Here is a 19489-nt window from a genome sequence, read left to right as displayed (position 1 = left end):
TCCAAGTTGGATGCTGCCATATTACATCTTTCCTCATGCCAAATATTTGCTTTGTGGAACACAGGCAGGCACCATTCTGGCCATAAATGACAAAAACTATTATATGCTTTCCTGCATTTTGAAGTAGGAAACTATAAGTTCCATTATGGTAAAAACTCATAAGCAAGCACAGACACTCAATGGCTTCACCTTTGTATGAGGTACAACTGATGATAAGCATCAGGTAGGTGGGGGAGAAGTAGAGGGGAATAGAGATAATGAAAAATATGGTGAAATCATGCTTACTTCAAACAGTTAGTTAGATCTTTATGCTAAAAGCCAGCACAAAAATGACAGAAAGAAGTTGCAGCTTGGATATTCAGCAAACTGAGGATATAAAAAGTAAGCAAACCAAGACACAGGACAAGGATACAGATCTCCCAGTTCCACTCTAAATAAAGTTATCCCCAATTTCCTAACGGAAATTCAATACAGTTGGGGAGAGGGGCCACATAGAAAACTAAAATGGAAACTAAATTATAGATAATTAGTTTGGCAGCCTATTCTAAGAACCCTTATACTAGAAGTAGTAGAAAAGTGATAGAAATTTTGCATGCATATTTAGTTAGCTAAGGTCCGGATAAGGAATGCTGACACAGTCTTCACCATTCTTCCTTAGGACATGGAAATGTGGTTTATAGTTTATCCATGTGGCGCCAACTTTAGAATACCTTTTACACATGACTAAAAGGTAAATGTTTTGGTAGATTACCCTGCAGGGAAATCAGATTTGGGTAAATTCCTTTGGTCTGTACAAACCAACCGAGAATTACCCAAAATATATCTAAGTTGAAAACCATTTGAAACTAGTTTTTTATTTACTCAAAAGCAATGCATGCAAGAGAGCTTCATTGGACTTTTTTTTAAAAAAAAATACTCTGTAAATCATTCCACTCCCTGATCAGTCTAGATATGGGGAACTGTAGAACTGTGAAGTGAGTCAATTGTATCAGAAAACATTTTAGTTACGTCTTAGAATGTTCATGAAGGGGATTTTTAAGAATCTGTGGCTTCTTCCATGCCAGTCATTAGCACTACCCATCACTGTCACTGTCAAGTTGAAACATTTTGTTAAGACGTAACATTCACTCAGATTTTAACAAGTCAAATAGTTGACTAAAAGTAATACTAAGTATTTGAAAGTTTAAGTTTCATCTTAAAAGTATTCCTTCTCTCTTCTCTTTCATGCAGCATGAGTTATCCCTGATAGGATGATTTTTGTTTTTTTTCTGTTTAAAATAAAATACAAATAGAGACAAAAATAATGAGGGGATAAGAGAAGGACAAGAATAAAAAATGGGTACAAAATAATAGAGAAAGAAAAAAAGAAAGCAATGACTTCCAACTTTTTAATGCAATAGAATCAGTTGTGAAATTCAAAAGTTTTCCCTATCGGTTCTGTGGGCATAGCTTGGTGGGTGTGGCTTGATGGTCATGTGACTGGGTGAGTGTGGCTTGATGGTCATGTGACCGGGAAAACCAACTATCACACTTTACACAAAAATAACACAAAAGCTACACAACTGACACACAATGCAAAAGCAGCTGGACTTCACACAAAATGGCCCCTGTAACAAGCAGGAACCTCACAGAGTCACAGAAGGCTTAAAAACAAACTATCACACTTTACACAAAAATACCGTTCTCCATTGTTTGGTGGAGACAGCAGCCAGTGTGGGTAGCACTCACCCAATCAGCTGAAGGACTGAGTCAGCCAATAATATTAAAGTCCGCCCTTGTTGCCAGGCAGATCCAGCTTTTGACTCAGTCCTTTCAGTTGATCGGGCGTGTGGGTTACAGGCTCTGTCTTCCTATTTCAATTTCTACTACTAAATATTGGATTTTCTTGCTGGTTTTGACTTCGGATTGTTTGACAACGTTTTTCGCTTGTGTGTATTGGTTTTGGATCTTTGGCTTGTGCGAATACGACCTTCCTTTCCCTGGACTGTTTACAGGACTTTGGACACTGTGAGTGAGCTCTGCCTCTTTATTTGGCCGCGGCTGAAGGGAAGCCCTGTTTTTCCCTGGCTCTCCCCTCTGGGGGTTGGGGGGGATTTTTTCCCCTTCGTTGTTTGCTGGAAGGCGTTTTTAAGTCCCAACGCCTTCGTTCGCTGTGCTTCCAGCCTCTGAACGGCTCCCTTCGCCTCAGCGCGGTTGCGCCGGCCATTTTGGAGCTCCCTTTCGCGCCTTTTGCCACCGCTGTGTTAACGGAGCTCTTCTGTCGTCGTCTACTTGTTTGCGGCTGAGGATTTCATCATCGGCTTGGTTTTCGGAGCGGGGAGGCTTGTTCTCCTTCTACACTTGCTTGTCGGCTCTTTTTCTGCTGGAGACCGTCTCGCTGCCTTGCCTGCTTGGCTGCGCCTGTCAATCAACGCCTCAGCTTGGGGAGTTCCTTTCGGCGAGGACTGGATTGTATGCCCTGTCAGCTGGACATTTCCTTCTCTGTATCTGCAGGGACCTCTAGTGGCTTGCCTTTCGTCTTCTACCTATTGATGACATCAGTGGCCGTTTCGACTGTCAGTGCCATTATTCGTCTGAATTAATTATTGGACACATTTGTGGAGTGTTAGCGCCCCCTCTCCTTAGCCTATACTGTTCCCTGGTCGACATTTACGCTGCCTGTTTTTTTTTTTCCCTAACATTATTTGAGGAGCTGTTACGCCCCCTATATTTAAATTGCTGTGTTGTCTGGGGCTAATTGGTGGAGCTTCGCGCCCCCCCATTTCTAATTGAGGCCTTCTGTGCAGCTATGCCAAAAGCGTTGGCAAAATCTAAACATGGCCGTTTGGCCAGTAATGCTGCTCAAGACCAGTCTCGTTCTGGCTCACATGACAGATCTGCGGATCCTGCGGCTTCTAGAGACTCGTTACCATCGGCTGATCCTTCACAGTCTCGTCAGAAAGGCCACAAACACAGCAGTGTTTCAAAATCTGAGCAGCGCAGAGACAAAGTTCTACAGAAGCTCTGCGAAAAAGCGAGCTCTAATATTGCTACTAAGAGTGTGGTTTCCGCTCCAGTGGCTGATACCCTCCCTCATGAACCTCTGCCTAGACCGGATACACTGGACCATTTGTCATTGAGGGATTGCCCGGTGACCATCTCGACTTCGGATTTGTGGGGTACTTCTACTTCCCTTCCTCCGGCTGTATCTGTTCCTGAAGTTGTGCAACCTGTCGCTTCTGCTCCTACGACCTCCTCTCCAGTGGCTACGGTTTCCAGTCAAGTGCCTCCAGAGCATCTTCAACTTGAGCACCTTCAATTGCTTATTGAAGCCGCGGTGCAGAGATCTTTAGCCGCACGCGACCTATCCCGCAGCCGTCCGGAATCTGTATGTTCGACTTCCTCCGTGTCCCCGGAGCAACAGATCACTGAGGAGTCTCGGACTCGGGCTCCTGATTCTCCTACTGGTTCCCATTCGAGCCATCCCTCAGTGTTGACTGATGTGGACTATTGTGATTCTGCCCTGTCTGACGACGAGAACTTGCCTCAAGACCAACCGGCCTTCACTGGACTTTTCCCACAAGCCTTATTTAAGTCCTTATTGTTTAAGGCTGTTAACACTGCTTGTTTGTCTTCACCTGCGGTGGACCCACCTCCGGCTTCTGAGGCGTTGGATCCCATGTTTGCCGAGCCGGCCAGGCCGATTACCTCTATCCCGACTCCTCCCCTCTTTGTCGATGTGGTGAAGCGCCGGTGGTCTTATCCGGGTTCGGTCCCTTCGCTTTCATCTAATGATCGCAAGAACTTTCAAGTCGCCTCTGAATTGGACTCTTTACTTCAAGTACCTTTGATTGATGCCCCCATTGCCGCACTATTGCCCAACGCCAACGTTCCGGGTGATCCAGATGAAGGCCTTCGCCCGGATGAATGCCGTTCGGACCTGGTTCTCCAACGGGCTCATCAGAGTTCCGCCTGGGCTATTAGGGCGGCTACCACCGCTTCATTCTTCAATCGCACTACCTTGCTTTGGCTTCGCCAGCTCCAGGAGAAGTTACCCCCGGAGGACGCTCGTGTCCGGCAAGACTTGAATAAGATTGTCGCAGCCTTACAGTTCTCGGCCAACTCCACTTTGAACGCTGCTCGCTTCGCTTCCAAAGCAATGGCTTCCTTGATTGTTGCCCGTCGTCTGGTCTGGCTCTGACACTGGCAGGCTGACGCCTGCCATAAGTGGCATCTGGCCTCTGTTCCGTTTGGGGGGTCCCGCCTCTTTGGTGATGCCTTGGAGCCGTTCCTCACCGAAACCAGGGACAAAAAGAAGATCTTGGCTTCGGTTTTTCAACGGGGAGACTCTCGTTTTGCCCCTTATACCCCTCGCTCTCACTTATGAGCTGCTGATGGTGCGGGTCCGTCTCACTTTTCTTCCCCTAGGCCCGACAATAGCTTTGGTAGGCAGCGGGGCTTCCTAGACAGGTCATCGCGTGGGAAGCCTTTTGTGTCCAAGCGGCCCTTTCGGGGGGGGAAGGAGGTCGTTCCTACCGGCGCCGTCGCTGATTGCATCGCGACTCCCCCCCATTGGCGGCAGATTAGCCCTCTTTGTCGCTGCATGGGAGAAGTCTACTTCCGATAACTGGGTCCTGGCCACCTTGAGATCTGGGTTGGCCATAGAATTTCTTTCTCCCCCCCCCCCCCGTTCCTTTGTGTGCTGTCCGATTTCTCGTAATCCTGATAAGAGAGCGCGCATGGACGCTGCGGTACAGCATCTCCTTTCCATCAACGCTATTCAACTTGTCCCACCTGATCAAGTCGGGTTGGGATTCTATTCTCGGGTTTTTCTAGTTCCTAAGTCCTCGGGGGCTGGAGACCTATTCTGGACCTTAAACGGTTAAATCGGTATGTTGTATACCATAAATTTAAGATGCAATCGTTAAAATCCATCCTTGATGGTGTTAGGAGGGGCGATCTCCTTTCTTCTATCGACCTTACTGAAGCCTATCTGCATATCCCTATCCTCCCTTCTCATAGAAGATATTTGCGATTCTGTTACGGGGGGGTTCATTATCAGTATAGGGCGTTACCCTTTGGGCTCTCGTCTGCCCCCCGTACCTTCACGAAGGTATTGGCGGCCTTGGCCGCTTCCCTGCGGGTTCAATCTGTTGACTTTTATGTTATTTAGACGATATTTTAGTGTTGTCTTCGTCTGCTCAACAAGCCGTTTGGATATTAAGTTAACTCTGGAGACATTGGCTGCCCATGGTTTTTCTGTTAATCTAGAGAAGAGTAACCTTGTTCCCTCCACCTCTCTAGTTCATTTAGGGGCCTTGATTGATTCGGTACAGGGTAGGGTGTTTCTCTCCCCTGATCGCCAAAAGAGTTTACGGGATTTGGTTTCCAGGATTGAGGTTTGCAGGTCCACTTCCCCTTATATTCTTTCTCAGTTATTGGGAAAGATGATTTCGGCCATTGCCATTGTTCCCTGGGCTCAGCTCCACTCCCGGGAACTTCAATGGTTTCTCTTGCCTCTACAGAAGTCGGGCAAGGGCTCATCAACCAGACCAGTTCCCGTTCCCTCCTCGGTGCTCCGATCCCTCCGGTGGTGGCGGTCCCCGGCGATATCAGCAGGCTGTCTTTTCCTAGAACCTCAGCGGGTGGTAGTAACCTCCGACGCCAGCCTCCGGGGCTGGGGTGCCCATTGCCAAGGTCAACTTGCCCAGGGGACTTGGAGCATAGCGGACTTTCTTCGTCCAATCAACTGGTTGGAACTGCAAGCTGTCTTCCTGGCTCTCCGGGCGTTTCGCCACCTGGTCTCCGGGTCTCATGTGCTTGTGCTAACGGACAATGTGACGGCCAAGGCACATCTCAACAAGTTGGGCGGCACCAGGTCCAAGGCCCTGTTGTCTCTGTCCTTGAAACTCGGCCTGTGGGCGGAACGTCATCTCGAGTCTCTACAGGCGGAACACATTTCAGGTGTCGCCAATGCACAAGCAGATTGGCTGAGCCGTCAGGAGGTGGACAATGCGGAGTGGCGGCTTCATCCCAGGATCTTTCAATCCCTGGTTCATGGGTTCGGGACGCCAGTTGTGGACTTGTTTGCAACTCATGCCAACACTCAGCTGTCCCGTTTCTTTGCCCGTTTTCCGGAGCCTCAGGCAGAAGCCATCGATGCACTTCGGGCTCCATGGCCGGAGGGTCTTTTGTACGCCTTCCCTCCAACCTCCTTACTACCCAGGGTCATCCGCAGGATTCTGGACGAACGGGCGGAGGTGATTTTCTTGGCTCCTCATTGGCCGCGCAGAGCATGGTTTGCGGACTTAGTCTCCCTCTCTGTCGCTCCCTCCTGGCGCATTCCCTTCGAGGTGGACGCTCTGACGCAAGGGGCTCTGAGTCACCCGGACCTTCCTTGGCTCAGCCTGACCGCCTGGAGATTGAGCGGCTTACCCTGAGGAGTGCTCTGGCTCCAGAGGATGTGATTCGGACGATCCAGGCTTCAAGACGTTCTTCCAATGACAGAATATATTCTGCGACTTGGCGGGCTTTCTGCTCATGGTGTGACCGGACTGGTGTGAATGTTCTCCAACCCTCCATTATGGACATTCTTGTCTTCCTACAACGGGGTCTCTCCGATGGCCTTGCCCCTAACACATTACGTCGCCAGGTGGCCGCCATTTCCTCTGTACTTACCTGCGGTTCACTGTCATCTCTCGCTCAACATCCTCTGATTAGACGTTTTCTTTGGGGCGCAACGAACCTGTCTCCTCTGGTCCTGCATCGTTACCCTACCTGGGACCTTCCGTTGGTGCTTGAGTCCCTCATTAGTCCTCCGTATGAACCTCTAAGGACGGCCTCCCTACGGTTGCTGTCTTGCAAAGTTGCCTTTTTGGTGGCGGTGACCTCGGCTCGCCACATTTCGGAGGTGGCGGCTTTGTCCATCCGAGCTGACCTCTGCGTGTTCCACGCAGACCGTGTTGCCCTCCAATTGGATCCTACTTTCGTGCCGAAGGTTAACTCCGTCTTCCATCGCTCACAAGAACTTATTCTACCAAATTTCTGCCAGCGTCCTGCTCATCCTCGGGAGCGCCGTTGGCATACTCTGGACGTCCGACGGGCTCTGCGAATTTACATCAAGCGGACTGCTGCTATTCGCCGGTCGGAAGCGTTATTTGTCTCCTTCTTTCCAGTTTTGTTGGGTCTCAAGGTATCTTCCTCTACTATAGGCCGCTGGATTCGTCAGACCATCGCTTCAGCTTATGACCTTCGTTCCTTGCCGCGGCCTTCTCGGGTAACGGCCCATTCCACATGTAGCGCGGCCACGTCAGCGGCCTGGGCTACTCAAGCTCCGTTGTTGGAGATTTGCCATGCGGCTACCTGGACCTCGCCTGCGCCGTTCATACGGCACTATAAACTGGACAAGTTTGCTTCGGCTGAGGCCGCCTTCGGTCGTCAGGTGTTACAACAGGTTGTGGCCAGTGACGTGGTTTCGGACCAGCCTGGCCCCTCCCAGACTTGGGGACAGTGAACTGGGATATGTCCCACACTGGCTGCTGTCTCCACCAAACAATGGAGAAGGGGCGTTGGTCCTACCTGACACGCTTCTTCTCGTTGTGTGGAGACAGCAGCCAGACCCCCCCTTTGCCTGTCTGGTCCTCTTGTGGTTTTTTCTTCTTTGACTTTCCTTTCTGCCTACCCACACGCCGAGTCTGCCATTATAGTCCTTCACCAAAAGCTGGATCTGCCCGGCAACAAGGGCAGACTTTAATATTATTGGCTGACTCAGTCCTTCAGCTGATTGGGTGAGTGTTACCCACACTGGCTGCTGTCTCCACACAACGAGAAGGAGCGTGTCAGGTAGGACCAATGCCCCGTTCGGGTAATAGGTAGTAAAAAAATGCTTTAAATAGTAAAAAAAAAAAAAAAAAAAAGTTCTGAGGATCGCGCGGCACAGCTGATTGTCACAGCTGATTGTCGGAACCATTTTTTTACTCTTTTTTAGCATTTTTTTACTACCTATTCGCCTGAACCAGTAATAAAAAAAATGCTTTAAAAAGTTTTTAAAAAGTTCAGATGATCAGCTGTGTCACACGATCCTCAGAACTTTTTTTTTTTTACTTTTTAAAGCATTGTTTTACTACCAGTTTGGACAAATCAGTAGCATTTTCACTACTGGTTCGGGCAAACCGCCGCGGTAGCATTTCAACCAGTAGTATTTCACCCCTGAATAGAATACTTAGTACAGCTACAACCTCAAGCTTTTATTTTACATATTTAGTAACTACTAGCCATTTTAAAAACAACAAATTCATCTAATCCTCAAAACCAACACCAAAGTTTAATTTCTTTCTGTTTTGAGCGTAAAGTCCAGAAGCACTTTCCAAGTAGAAACAAAAATTCTTCAATTAAAACAATTAGTTTTGCCATTTGTGCCAACTCCATCACTTTTTCAACCATTCCTTCATTGTGAAAATTGGTGTATCTTTCCAATTTTGCGCATAGAGAATTCTCACCCAGTCAACACATATAGTAACAAAGTTTTTTTTCCAAATTGTTTATCCAATAGTCCTAAAAGAAAAATTTCTGGTTTCAATCTTGTTTTCAGAATCTTCTGAATTAAAATAATAGGATGGTGCTTTCTGTGCCAATAATTAGGTAACCAGGACAAAAGATTTTTATTTAAGCAATATCCAGAAAATATCTGATTATTAAAGTAAATCAGTTATTTAGGTGAAATACCTTTAAGAAAGGAGCAATCTAGGACTAAAAAAAATACCCTTTTGTTATTTTTCCAGTTCCTATTCCTGGAATGGAATGCAATAGAATTAGAATTAGAATTAGAATTAGAATTAGAATTAGAATTAGAATTAGAATTAGAATTAGAATAGAATAGAATAGAATAGAATAGAATAGAATAGAATAGAATAGAATAGAATAGAATAGAATAGAATAGAATAGAATAGAAGACATGGAATAGACGTGGAATGTATGTCCTCTCCTATTTATTCAACGAGATAATATTCCTTTAGGGAGAATTTTATTGTCTGCAGCACTGCCAAACGATCTGGTTTGCAGACCTTAGAGCTACTTGGATGGACAACAGCTAAAGTAAAAAAAGGCCACTTAACTATAAGTAGTCCTCAACAGTCACTAAATAAATAGTTGTAAATCAAGAACTGCCTACAGTATATTCCCTTTCTCTGAAGAATTCCAAAGTTTATACTAGTTCATTTCTGTACACGGGAAATATTAGGAATCCCAACTTAAATTCATTTTCTCATTAGGACAGGGGTAGAAAAAAGTAGTGGGGAGGAATTACATGGCTCAATCACAATCCCCATTTGATTAGAAATCTTTTCTAATCAAAGATTTCCAAGAGCCCGGTTTCCAGCTCTGTCCAAGAGCCTGGTTTTCAGTTATCATGAGATTCGATTCAATCATGTAATCCCCTGTTTGCTGACAAGGGATAGGAGAAGCAATGTTGCCGTTGTTGTTAGTTGCAAAGTCGTGTCTGACCCATCGCGACTCAATGGACAACGTTCTTTCAGGCCTTCCTGTCCTCTACCATCCCCCAGAGACCATTTAAGCTCACGCCGACTGCTTAAGTGACTCCATCCAGTCACCTCATTCTCTGCTGTCCCGTTCTTCTTTTGCCCTCAATCATTCCCAGCATTAGGCTCTTCTCCAGTGAGTCCTTCCTTCTCATTAGGTGGCCAAAGTATTTCAGTTTCATCTTCAGGATCTGGCCTTCTAAAGAGCAGTCAGAGTTGATCTTCTCTAGGACTGACTGGTTTGATCGCCTTGCAGTCCAAGGGACTCAAAGGAGTTTTCTCCAGCACCATAGTTCAAAGGCCTCAATTCTTTGGCATTCAGCCTTTCTTATGATCCAACTTTCACAGCCATACATTGCACTTGGGAAAACCATAGCCTAGAATATACGTACTTTTGTTGGCAGGGTGATGTGTCTGCTTTTTAGAATGCTGTCTAGATTTGCCATAGCTTTCCTCCCCAGGAGCGTATTTTAATTTCTTGGCTGCAGTCCCTATCTGTGGTGATCTTGGAACCCAGGAAAATAAAATCTGTCACTACCTCCATTTCTTCCCCATCTATTTGCCAGGAATTGAGAGGGCCAAGAGCCATGATCTTAGTTTTCTTAATGTTGAGTTTCAAGCCAACTTTTGCACTCTCCTCCTTTAATGTTGCCATTAAAAGGTGTTAAAAAGTAACCATCTCATCTTAAGATGGCTGACATATGCTGACTCATGTTTTTCACTGTCAGTATCATCTGCAAGAGTAAAGCCACCTTGCATGATGGCCATACTAGCCATTTTGAAGAACATTTGTTAAAGTGGACCACTGGAACTTCCTTGTGGCAGAAGGTTCCTTTGTGATACAGTGGTTAGAATGCAGTATTTCAGACTAACTCTGCAGACTGCCAGGAGTTCGATCCTGACCAACTCAAGGTTGACTCAGCCTTTCATACTTTCAAGGTCAGTAAAATGAGGACCCAGATTGTTGGGGCAGTAATGCTGACATTGGTAAACCGCTTGGAGAGTACTGAAAGCACTATGGAAAGGTAAGTGCTACTGCTACAGTATTGCTATGCATCTGCCACATCTATAGTTGTCTAAGATGGACAATCTTCTGATTTTATTCTTATATTAAAATATTTGATTTTAATGTCAGGCATATTTTTAAACTTTTCAATATTTGCATACCTATCTTGGAAAAATTGCTTGAATACAAACACCTGGATCCATTGCTTTAACATCCAACCCTCTCCCCCTTATCAAAGAATAAACCCCAATGGTATTGATGTAATTTCTATACATTCCTTTTGTGCTGATGATAACATCCTCTTCCAATAACCCAAATATTGTTCACTGGAGACTCTATTTCCTCCCCCTCGTTGTTAAGAGCTGCCGTGGCAATCCTTTCTTTCCTGTTCTCAGGGTTTCTCTGAATAACAATTTCCTCTCACAACACCTCTTTCATTCAGGGAAAGGACATCTGTCTTCCTTCCAATTATGAGAAGCTTCTTTTCTGGCCCTGCATTCAGCTGGGCTCTGTTATCACACTCTTACCCTGCTCTGTACCAAAATATGAACCTACTCCTCCAGCACAACAGATGTGGTGACAAATTAGAAATGAAAACAAGTGTGGCCCAAGGGGATTGGATGGCACTGAATTCCAGGGAAGCCCTGCAGAATCTGACTCTGAGCAAGAGAGAGAGATGGAGAAATCAGGAATAGAGTATATTCGATCTTTTAACTACTGTATGTCTCCATATACAGAAAGGTTTTATAATAAAACAGGAAAATAATGGACAGTTTATCTCTCATCCAGGTCAATAAGCTCTGTTATACTAGTGGTTAAAATTGGGCATTATTTAAAAAATAATAATGTCTGGGGGAAAATTAACATTTTAAATTATAAATGAATATTCTACATGTGTTTTTAAAGCAATATTGCCTTCCCAGATTTTAAAGACTCAAGTACTGTACAAACACAATTAAATGCAAGTACTGTTTTGCACAGCTAATACACCGATGTGAGAATGTCACTGACATGCTCTTTTCCTTTAAAAGAAATTTTGAAAGAAATTTTGGTTGAAAGAAAATTTTCAACAGAAAAAATATCAGGTGTTTTTTTTTTTTTTTTTGGGTGCATGAACCTGCTCTCTACCATAAACTTCTTCTATAGATATATTCTTAAACTATTCCTCCTATTTCCTTGCAACTACTGTAATTCGATTTCTTAATTGTTGAAATACACAATGAATTGCTGTGTTTAAACAAAAAATGTAATTTATGATTTCACATAAGGCATAATTTCTTCAGATGTAGTATATACCAAACAAGCATTAACGGATTTTTTATCTGTTAATTTTTTATTATTGCAACTTGAAAATTTCTTGCTAAGGTTGTTTCTCATCTTCTTTATGGTGTCCAGATTTGCACTTTTACCCTAGAAGCTTTTCAGTCCAAGTTTAAAGGAGCTGCACCTTATATCTGCCTTATAGTAAAAGGTTTTGCTTCTATGGTTAGTTTTGGTTTCAGAGCCTGGTACTATTTCATTAATTTATGGCCAAAATTAATTCCCTCTGTGACTTCATGGAACTAACACATTAAGAAACATTACATTCTGATTTCTCTTCAGTTTATATAAACCATAGGTTAACTGCTTCTAAGATACAGGAGCAAACGTGTTTTAATTGGCTGTTATTTTTAGGTTGCTTGCAATTTACTGTGTTGTTTTAACTGACTTCACAGCAAATTCTCCTGTAAGTGGAACACCAAAATCTGGTGACATTAGGCATCCAGCTGCAGTGTGGCTTATGTAACAGTCTTTATATAACTTTGGCTAACAGAATCATGTGCATTGTGTTTTTTTTAATATGATGTAAATTTGAAATTATATAATAAAATTATATATACAAAGATAAGATATATGAAATGATTAAGTGGGATGAAAATTCCTACTTCAAAATATGTGTGTGTGTGCATCTGTTTCATTTTTATCCATATTAAATTTCACTAATAAAAAATCAAAGTTGTAAAAATCAAAGTGACTGCTAGATGGTAACAAAAGAGATTGGGTTTTCTCTGATATATGTGAATTTTTGCAGACACAATATAGTAGTCCTAGATTAAGTTAACACTAAATTGACTTATCCTAGAACAATCTTGTGCTTTCTGAATGCTTTTACTTAAATATTCAGCAACTCCTGATAGTAAAGAGCTTATGCCAACAACAGTATTGACTGAGAAAGTCTACTTTGAAAAAGAAGACCCTTTAACGGGACCTGCTTTTAAGAAAGTATAGTTAATATTGCAAGCCTGCTCTATGTGAGGGTACATAGTATTAAATTAATTTACTTCTAAGAAAACAACATAGGATGATTTTAGTTAAGTACCAAATAAGTAATTAGCTTGGATGTCTAGAGAGACTCAGATGGGGACACGATGTCTGTCATTTGTATAAGTATCATGAAGCCAATGACATTATTGTGGCTTGTACTAGATAGCTATGCCCAAGATTTGTGATAACAGCAGTGTATTTTGCCAAATAGATTGAATCTTTAATTTTATTACTGACATTTTTCTCCTCATGATCTTATATCCTTTGCTAAATTATAGTCTCCTCTGATTTCTATTAGATTTTTAAAGCTTTCTTGCAAGAATAGTTGGATTTACTGCCTTACATTTAATTTACAGTATGTGCAGTTGCTGGCACCTAAAATGTGTAAGAATAAGCAAGTACTCATAAAACACTTTTGGCATAGTCTTTTGCCCCTGAGTGGGTTCTGTTGGATCATAGGATGCACTTGACTCTCTGTAGTTGAAAGACAAGTTCCACCATTGAAAACACCACTGCTGTCATGTCAATGATGGACAGATTGAAAAGGAGTATCTCAGGGTACCTCTCCAATATTCTCACAATAAGAGGAGAATTGTTCCTGTCTTGGAGCAGTGAATTGGAAATGAAAAAAATAATGGAAGCAAAATGTGGGCTTTCATACAGTTTTTCTTGTAAATGTTGTTGTTGCCTAATAACAATCTAACACTATCCTACCCACCCTCTATTTACAAGGCCTCCAATGAAAATATCTTTCCAATGTGGTAGAGTAAATAAGAGTGTGGGTGTAGGGCTCAGGAGGCCCAAATCCACAAATTTATGCTGAGATTACTAGATTCCTGTAGGTTAATTATTCTCTCTTAGCCCAACATACTTCACATGATTGTTGTGTGGATGTTTAAAAAAAGAGAAATCCAATTTATAGTTCTGACACTTAGGATACTTGAATATGTGAATATTCCAGCAAATCTGGACAAATTTTATCTTTGTTCAGACCATAATGCTGTGAGTGATGAATCTTATTCTCTAGGGAAGACCCTTAGTGTTGTGTTTCTTCGAGTTCCCTCTCTCACTAGAAGCAGAGAACAAGGGCTTCTGAAATATTCATATTTCCTAATGGTTCCTTGTCACATGAGACCTAGTTTAGGAGGATGCCCCCTCCTTTTCCCCAAAAGGGGGAGTTAATTGAATCAATGAACTGCACAACCCAGCTCTACAACATATGCTGACTCTCCTATCAGCCACAGTCATTACTGCAGGACCCATTGTCACTCATCATTGCCTGATTACACCACTTGGCCTGCAAGGAAATTTGAATGGAAGTGTCCAATGAGAGCATCCAAGCTGTTTCCCAGGTGGGTTTGGCAAAACTTCAGATAAAGAAAGTCAGGGTGTTCCACTTACAAGGCAGAAAAGATTAGGAAGAGAGATAGTACGGCAAACCTGGAAAAGAGGTAAGGTGACAGTTTTCTCTGAGGCTTAGAGAACAGATGCCTCTTCCCTCCCCCCCTCCCCCCCCCAGGTTCTGCACATGAGTAACATAATAGTTTGTCTATAAAAAGAAAATGGCTGTGGCTTATGCACTATGCAGAAGGTTGATCGATTTGAATTTAAGATTTAGCTGTAAACTGGCCAGAAAGAGAGAATTTTGAAATGGAATCTCAATTTAGGGAGCATGCTCAGCAGCTCTACATTGTATATGTTTTGGTAAGCAGAATCTGACTGGATTCTTGCTTCTACTTCAGCTGTTCCTGAATCCAATTTTGAAACTTACTAGAGAAGACGTGGTTGGAAATAGCTGCATGGTCATATAGCCACAGGGTTCTGAAGAACAATGTTAGTGACATTTGTCTCCCAAGGACATGGAAATTGCAAATAATAGAGCATGCTTAGTAACATGAAGGTTTAATTGTAAGCCATGCATACAGGTGGTAATTGTATAGCTGCATTACAACAGCACTGCACAGAAAGTGATTGTAGTCAATTTGACCAAAATACAGGTTAAGATTGTCAATTTTTTTTTCATTGTCTTTGTAAACCTGGCTGAAAACCCAGAACATCAAATAATTCCACCTTTCAGTTCTAGAGAGTATGGGGTGAGTAGTGGCAGCTGCTAGGGAGTATACCCAGTTAGTTTTGTGATGCTGCTTTGGGAAAAAGACCTTCAGAAAAGAACGAACAAAGTAGAACAGTTACAGTAGAAGTTGGGAAGAGCTGGCATGTTTAACATGCTATTTGGGTTACAAGAAGACAATTTGCCAATAATACTGCAACCTGAAAATAAAAACAGCCTTGTTATGATGTTTTAATTAATGAATTTGTATACATTTCTTCATTCAGTCAGTGTTCTGATTTTTCAATTTGATGATACATTTCTTGTCCTGAAATGATGGAAAAGTACTTTTCCTGAACAGCAGATAAAATGCAGGTGTATCTATTGTGTATGCCGCCTACACACACACACACACACACACACACACACACACACACACACACACATGTTTTTTGTGAGGGATTGTGGAGATGATTCTTGAATTTTTAAATGGAAGAGTCATAGATAGATTTGTGATCATGGCTTTTGAGACTAAAGACAAGTTTAACAATCTTGTTGGTAACAGTAAAACGTCACATGATAATTTCTTCAAATGTTTCTTGATGTTTGATTAAAAATGTATCATGTTCTGAGAAAATAAAGTAATAGAATGTGATATGTGCTCATTATTAAAACCATCCTTTCTATAATAAAAACATGGTAAAAGACAAAGAAGACTAAAATTGATGCAACCAATTAATGCAATCAAATCAAATTCTCTCAGAATATATGACTTATATATTATAATCAACTAAAAATAATAATAAGCAGAAGCATGTAATGTGAGAACTATATAACTGTACATTTAAAAATCAGGATGAAAAGTTGAATGTAATGGAAAATATTATGATAAATGTAAGATGCAGAAGTAGATTACAGTTGATTCGCATATACTTCAATTGTACATGTTAGTGAATTTTGCCTTTATTCTCTGTCTTTTTCTTTTATACTATAGTTATCCATGAAGGAGGTTGGAGACGGGCTGCATGAACAGATGAACTGCATGATGGGTGCTCTGCAAGAACTGAAACTGCTCCAAGTCCAGACAGCTTTGGAACAGCTGGACATTTCAAGTAACCCAAACCAGGTTTCAGGAATTGGCCAGCATAACTATTATCAAAACAATAAGGAGATGCCAAGGGCAAGGCTTGATGCCAGCCAAGAGAGTGAGACCCTGCTGGGAAAATGTTATTTGGACAACTGCAGATCTTCAGCCTTTTTATGCTCAACTCCTGTGTCACGCTCTACCAGCTCGTGTTGCCGTATTTCTTTGCCAGACACTAACCATGGGCACATAGCTTCATCCCTTAGCAGCATAGATAGTGGGGATGACAGTGGACCTTCTTCAACTGCGAGCACAACAGAGTATCATTCACCAAGAATGTTGGAGTCATCTAGTGACAACACAACGAGCAGTTGGCTTACTCAAGAGACCAGCTGCTTGTCTGAGTCTAAGTCAGTTTGTAAGGATTGTTGGTTTTCTGATGAGAACAAAGACTGGACTTGCTCATTAATGTCTCAGAGTAGGAACAGACAACCTTTGATTCTGGGTGATAACATCTTTGCTGATCTAGTTGGTAATTGGCTGGATTTGCCAGAGATAGACAGAAAAGGAGAAAAGAATGAGGCATCTGTGCCAAGTAGCAAGTCCCAAGAATTCTACAGGAAATTTTCCCTCACAGCCAATCTCTTCAAGAAATTTTTAAGGAGTGTCCGGCCAGATAGAGACAGATTACTAAGAGAGAAGCCCTGCTGGCTGCCCACAAAGAACAAAGAGACCGAGATCTTAAAGAGGCCCCAAACAGGCAGCAAACAGAAGGGGTTGTTTTACTTCTCAGTTCGTGGGAGCACAGCAAACTCTCAAGACAAAGTCAACAGGTGCGAGAAGAAGGAAAGAAAGAAAGCCAAGCCCAAACCCCATGCCAAGAAGGTCCACACCACAATAGAACATACTCAATCAGGGTTTGATTTTAACACAGCAGTCTGGGTCTGAATTCCAAAACTCATCATTTCAATTGCTAAAACTGTACTGTCGAGAACTAGAGGGAAAGAAGTAAGGACAGGGAAAGAAATATTTTTCAGACTCAGACCAGGATGGGAAAACAATGAAGAAGGTGGTTTCTATAGAACACGTTAACACATATAAGTAGATAGACATTACTACCACAAGCACAACTTGTCTGACAAAATGTATTTCATAAATGGAACTGTAAGTTTCCTAAGGTAGTGTTTGCCAATGTCGATCATTTGGATAAGCTTCAAGTTTGCCAAATGTATTCACTTTGTCTCCAGGTCAGATAGCAACAGAACATTAGGTCACAAGTGTGAGGGTGTGTTACATGCACTTACATGTATGTCTGTTTGTGTGATTGGATTTATTTTTTTTAACTCTTTTTCTTGTGAGCACTAATTCCTGGATTATGCACCAGGCAAATGAATAAGTACTTGACAATGAAGTTACAGATGAGGTGTACGTTTGTAAGAAGAGACAGACTGGGGGACTTGAATGTAGACGAGTGGAGTTGGTACAACCAGTTTATCCTTCTGGTTTTAACTGTTCTTTTTTTTAAAAAAATAGTTACTTCTGTCTCACCCACTACAATCCATATGTCCAAGGAGTGCTATGTTACTAGTAGCCTTCCCATCGCTCCAACATCCCGATGAGCAAGAATTATTCATCTTTGATTTTTTGCCTTCAATGCCTTAAACTCTGGATGCCTCACTGAAACCCCAAGATCTAACAGACCTTTTCCTGATTTTCTATTTTCTTGTTGCATTTCTTACTGTGTTTGAAAATAGTTGCAAAAATGTAGTTTTCTCCAGGGATCACCTCCCCAAGAGTTTATTAATAAAAGTGACATTCCTCTCCAAACTGTCTCCAAATGAAACTGCTTATACATTCATACATTCTTTAGCAAACTGTTATATTATCCACATATGAAAATGGAGAAACCAGTCATAATGGCAGTTATTTAGTGAAACTTTCTTTCATTAGTATTGTGTCCAAAAGTTACAATATACACCAGGAACCATTTGTATTTATTGTAAATTTCTAGGAGATAGTTAAAATCTTGTAAATACTAAAGACAAATTAGAACCCTTATATTCTGGGGGGAAAATACGCAATAAGAACTATGCTGCATAACCACAACTAGCCTTTAATTCCAGAGTTGAGTCCTGTTTGATTGTGGAATTTAGTGGTGACTTTGTTTCAGTTACTGTATTTTAAGCTAGATCACTGCAGGGTTCTCTTGTGGAATAAAGTGAAGATATATTTTCCTTCCAATTATACCACTCAGCCCTCTGAAAGGAAGGTTAAGATATAAATGCAAGCGATTGATGGGATCAGGATATCTGTGTAGATAAGCTTTCTCCAGGCATGTGAATCTGTGCCCATGGAACCCCTGTTTATTTCAAACAATAATATTGCTCCGTACTATCAAAGTGATTAATACCCAGTCTTTAATTATTTTGGGAGTTAATGTAACCTTTTGCTAATGGGGAGCATATTCAACAGTTTGATTAAAGGAAAATAGGTTTGTGATCTTTTCCTATCCTTAATATGGAAATCTGTATGTATAATAATCTAACTCCCGCCCCCCAAGTTGTAATAGAGTTCAGTTTAATTTATGCAACCTCAGATCTGTCTTAAATGTTGACTTCTGTTAATAATTTAGGACATGTCAATGAAGGCACTGTATAATTTTCATAGAATGAGAGGAAAAAAAAAAACATAAGTGCCAGTGCTGTCTAATTACACAAAATATGTTTCAGCTACCGAAAGCAAACAGCTAAGTTTTAAAGACCATCAGGAGACTGTTAACTGGAAATGCTTAAGTGTGTTTTTTTTTACCCCTGAGAATGAATTAAACATAGGCATAACACAAGCATTACTTTTGCCCTTAGAAGGAATCAAAAGATGTTGAAAGATCTTTGGTGGGCATAGAAACAAGCACACGTTTTCTTTTTTTCCACAGACTTGGAAGCACTTTCCTTAGTCTCTGTAAAGAGCCACCCAATAAGTTGAAGATCACATTATATTTCCAAAGTGATTGATCTCACAGAAATGATCTTTCAGCAAGATGGGTGGCAAACAAATTTAATAATAAAAAATTAACTATATCTTAATACTGTTAACCAATTGAAGAGTTATAAGGATTTCAAAAGACTCTGGCCTACCAGTGATCATTTGGTGAGATCCTTGTTATAAAACGAATGAACAACTTTTGGCTAACATCCAACATTCATATTTATCCAAGCTAATGGGGAATAGGAATAGAACAGAACAGTAATTCTTTATTGGCCAAGTATGATTGGATACGCAAGGAATTTGTCTCCGGGGCATAAGGTCTTAGTGTACATACAAACAACAAAGTGATAGGTCATAGATCATAAATCATACTTATAACCATTAATCATAATATAGTCAGATTCAGGACATGTTGGGATGGGGTTGGGTAAGTGGGATTTCAAAAGCAGCAATGTGACATCAATTCTGTCCTTTTTTGTAAATGTCCTATGTTGTTCTATATCAGTCAAATGTTAAGGTCAGCTTTACATTTGATTGCATGATAC

The 19489-nt window shown here is 41.9% G+C and overlaps 1 protein-coding gene across 1 annotated transcript in view; it reads left to right on the top strand.

Moving 5' to 3' along the window:
- INKA2 (inka box actin regulator 2) overlaps nt 1-17729 on the top strand; it is a 35936-nt gene extending 18207 nt beyond the window's left edge. Inside the window, exon 2 of the mRNA XM_070939821.1 lies at nt 15870-17729. Within this exon, the coding sequence (XP_070795922.1) occupies nt 15870-16907 (1038 nt within the window). The 3' untranslated portion in view covers nt 16908-17729. The remainder of the gene's footprint in view (nt 1-15869) is intronic.
- Nucleotides 17730-19489: the final 1760 nt, after the last annotated feature.

Source organism: Pituophis catenifer, unplaced genomic scaffold, assembly GCF_029215685.1.
Source record: "Pituophis catenifer annectens isolate HBS135680 unplaced genomic scaffold, rPitCat1.0.hap2 SCAF_3, whole genome shotgun sequence".
Classification (NCBI taxonomy): Eukaryota; Metazoa; Chordata; class Lepidosauria; order Squamata; family Colubridae; genus Pituophis; species Pituophis catenifer.
The sequence above is the reverse complement of the archived record's forward strand: the minus strand, read 5'-3'. Positions and strand labels throughout refer to the sequence as shown.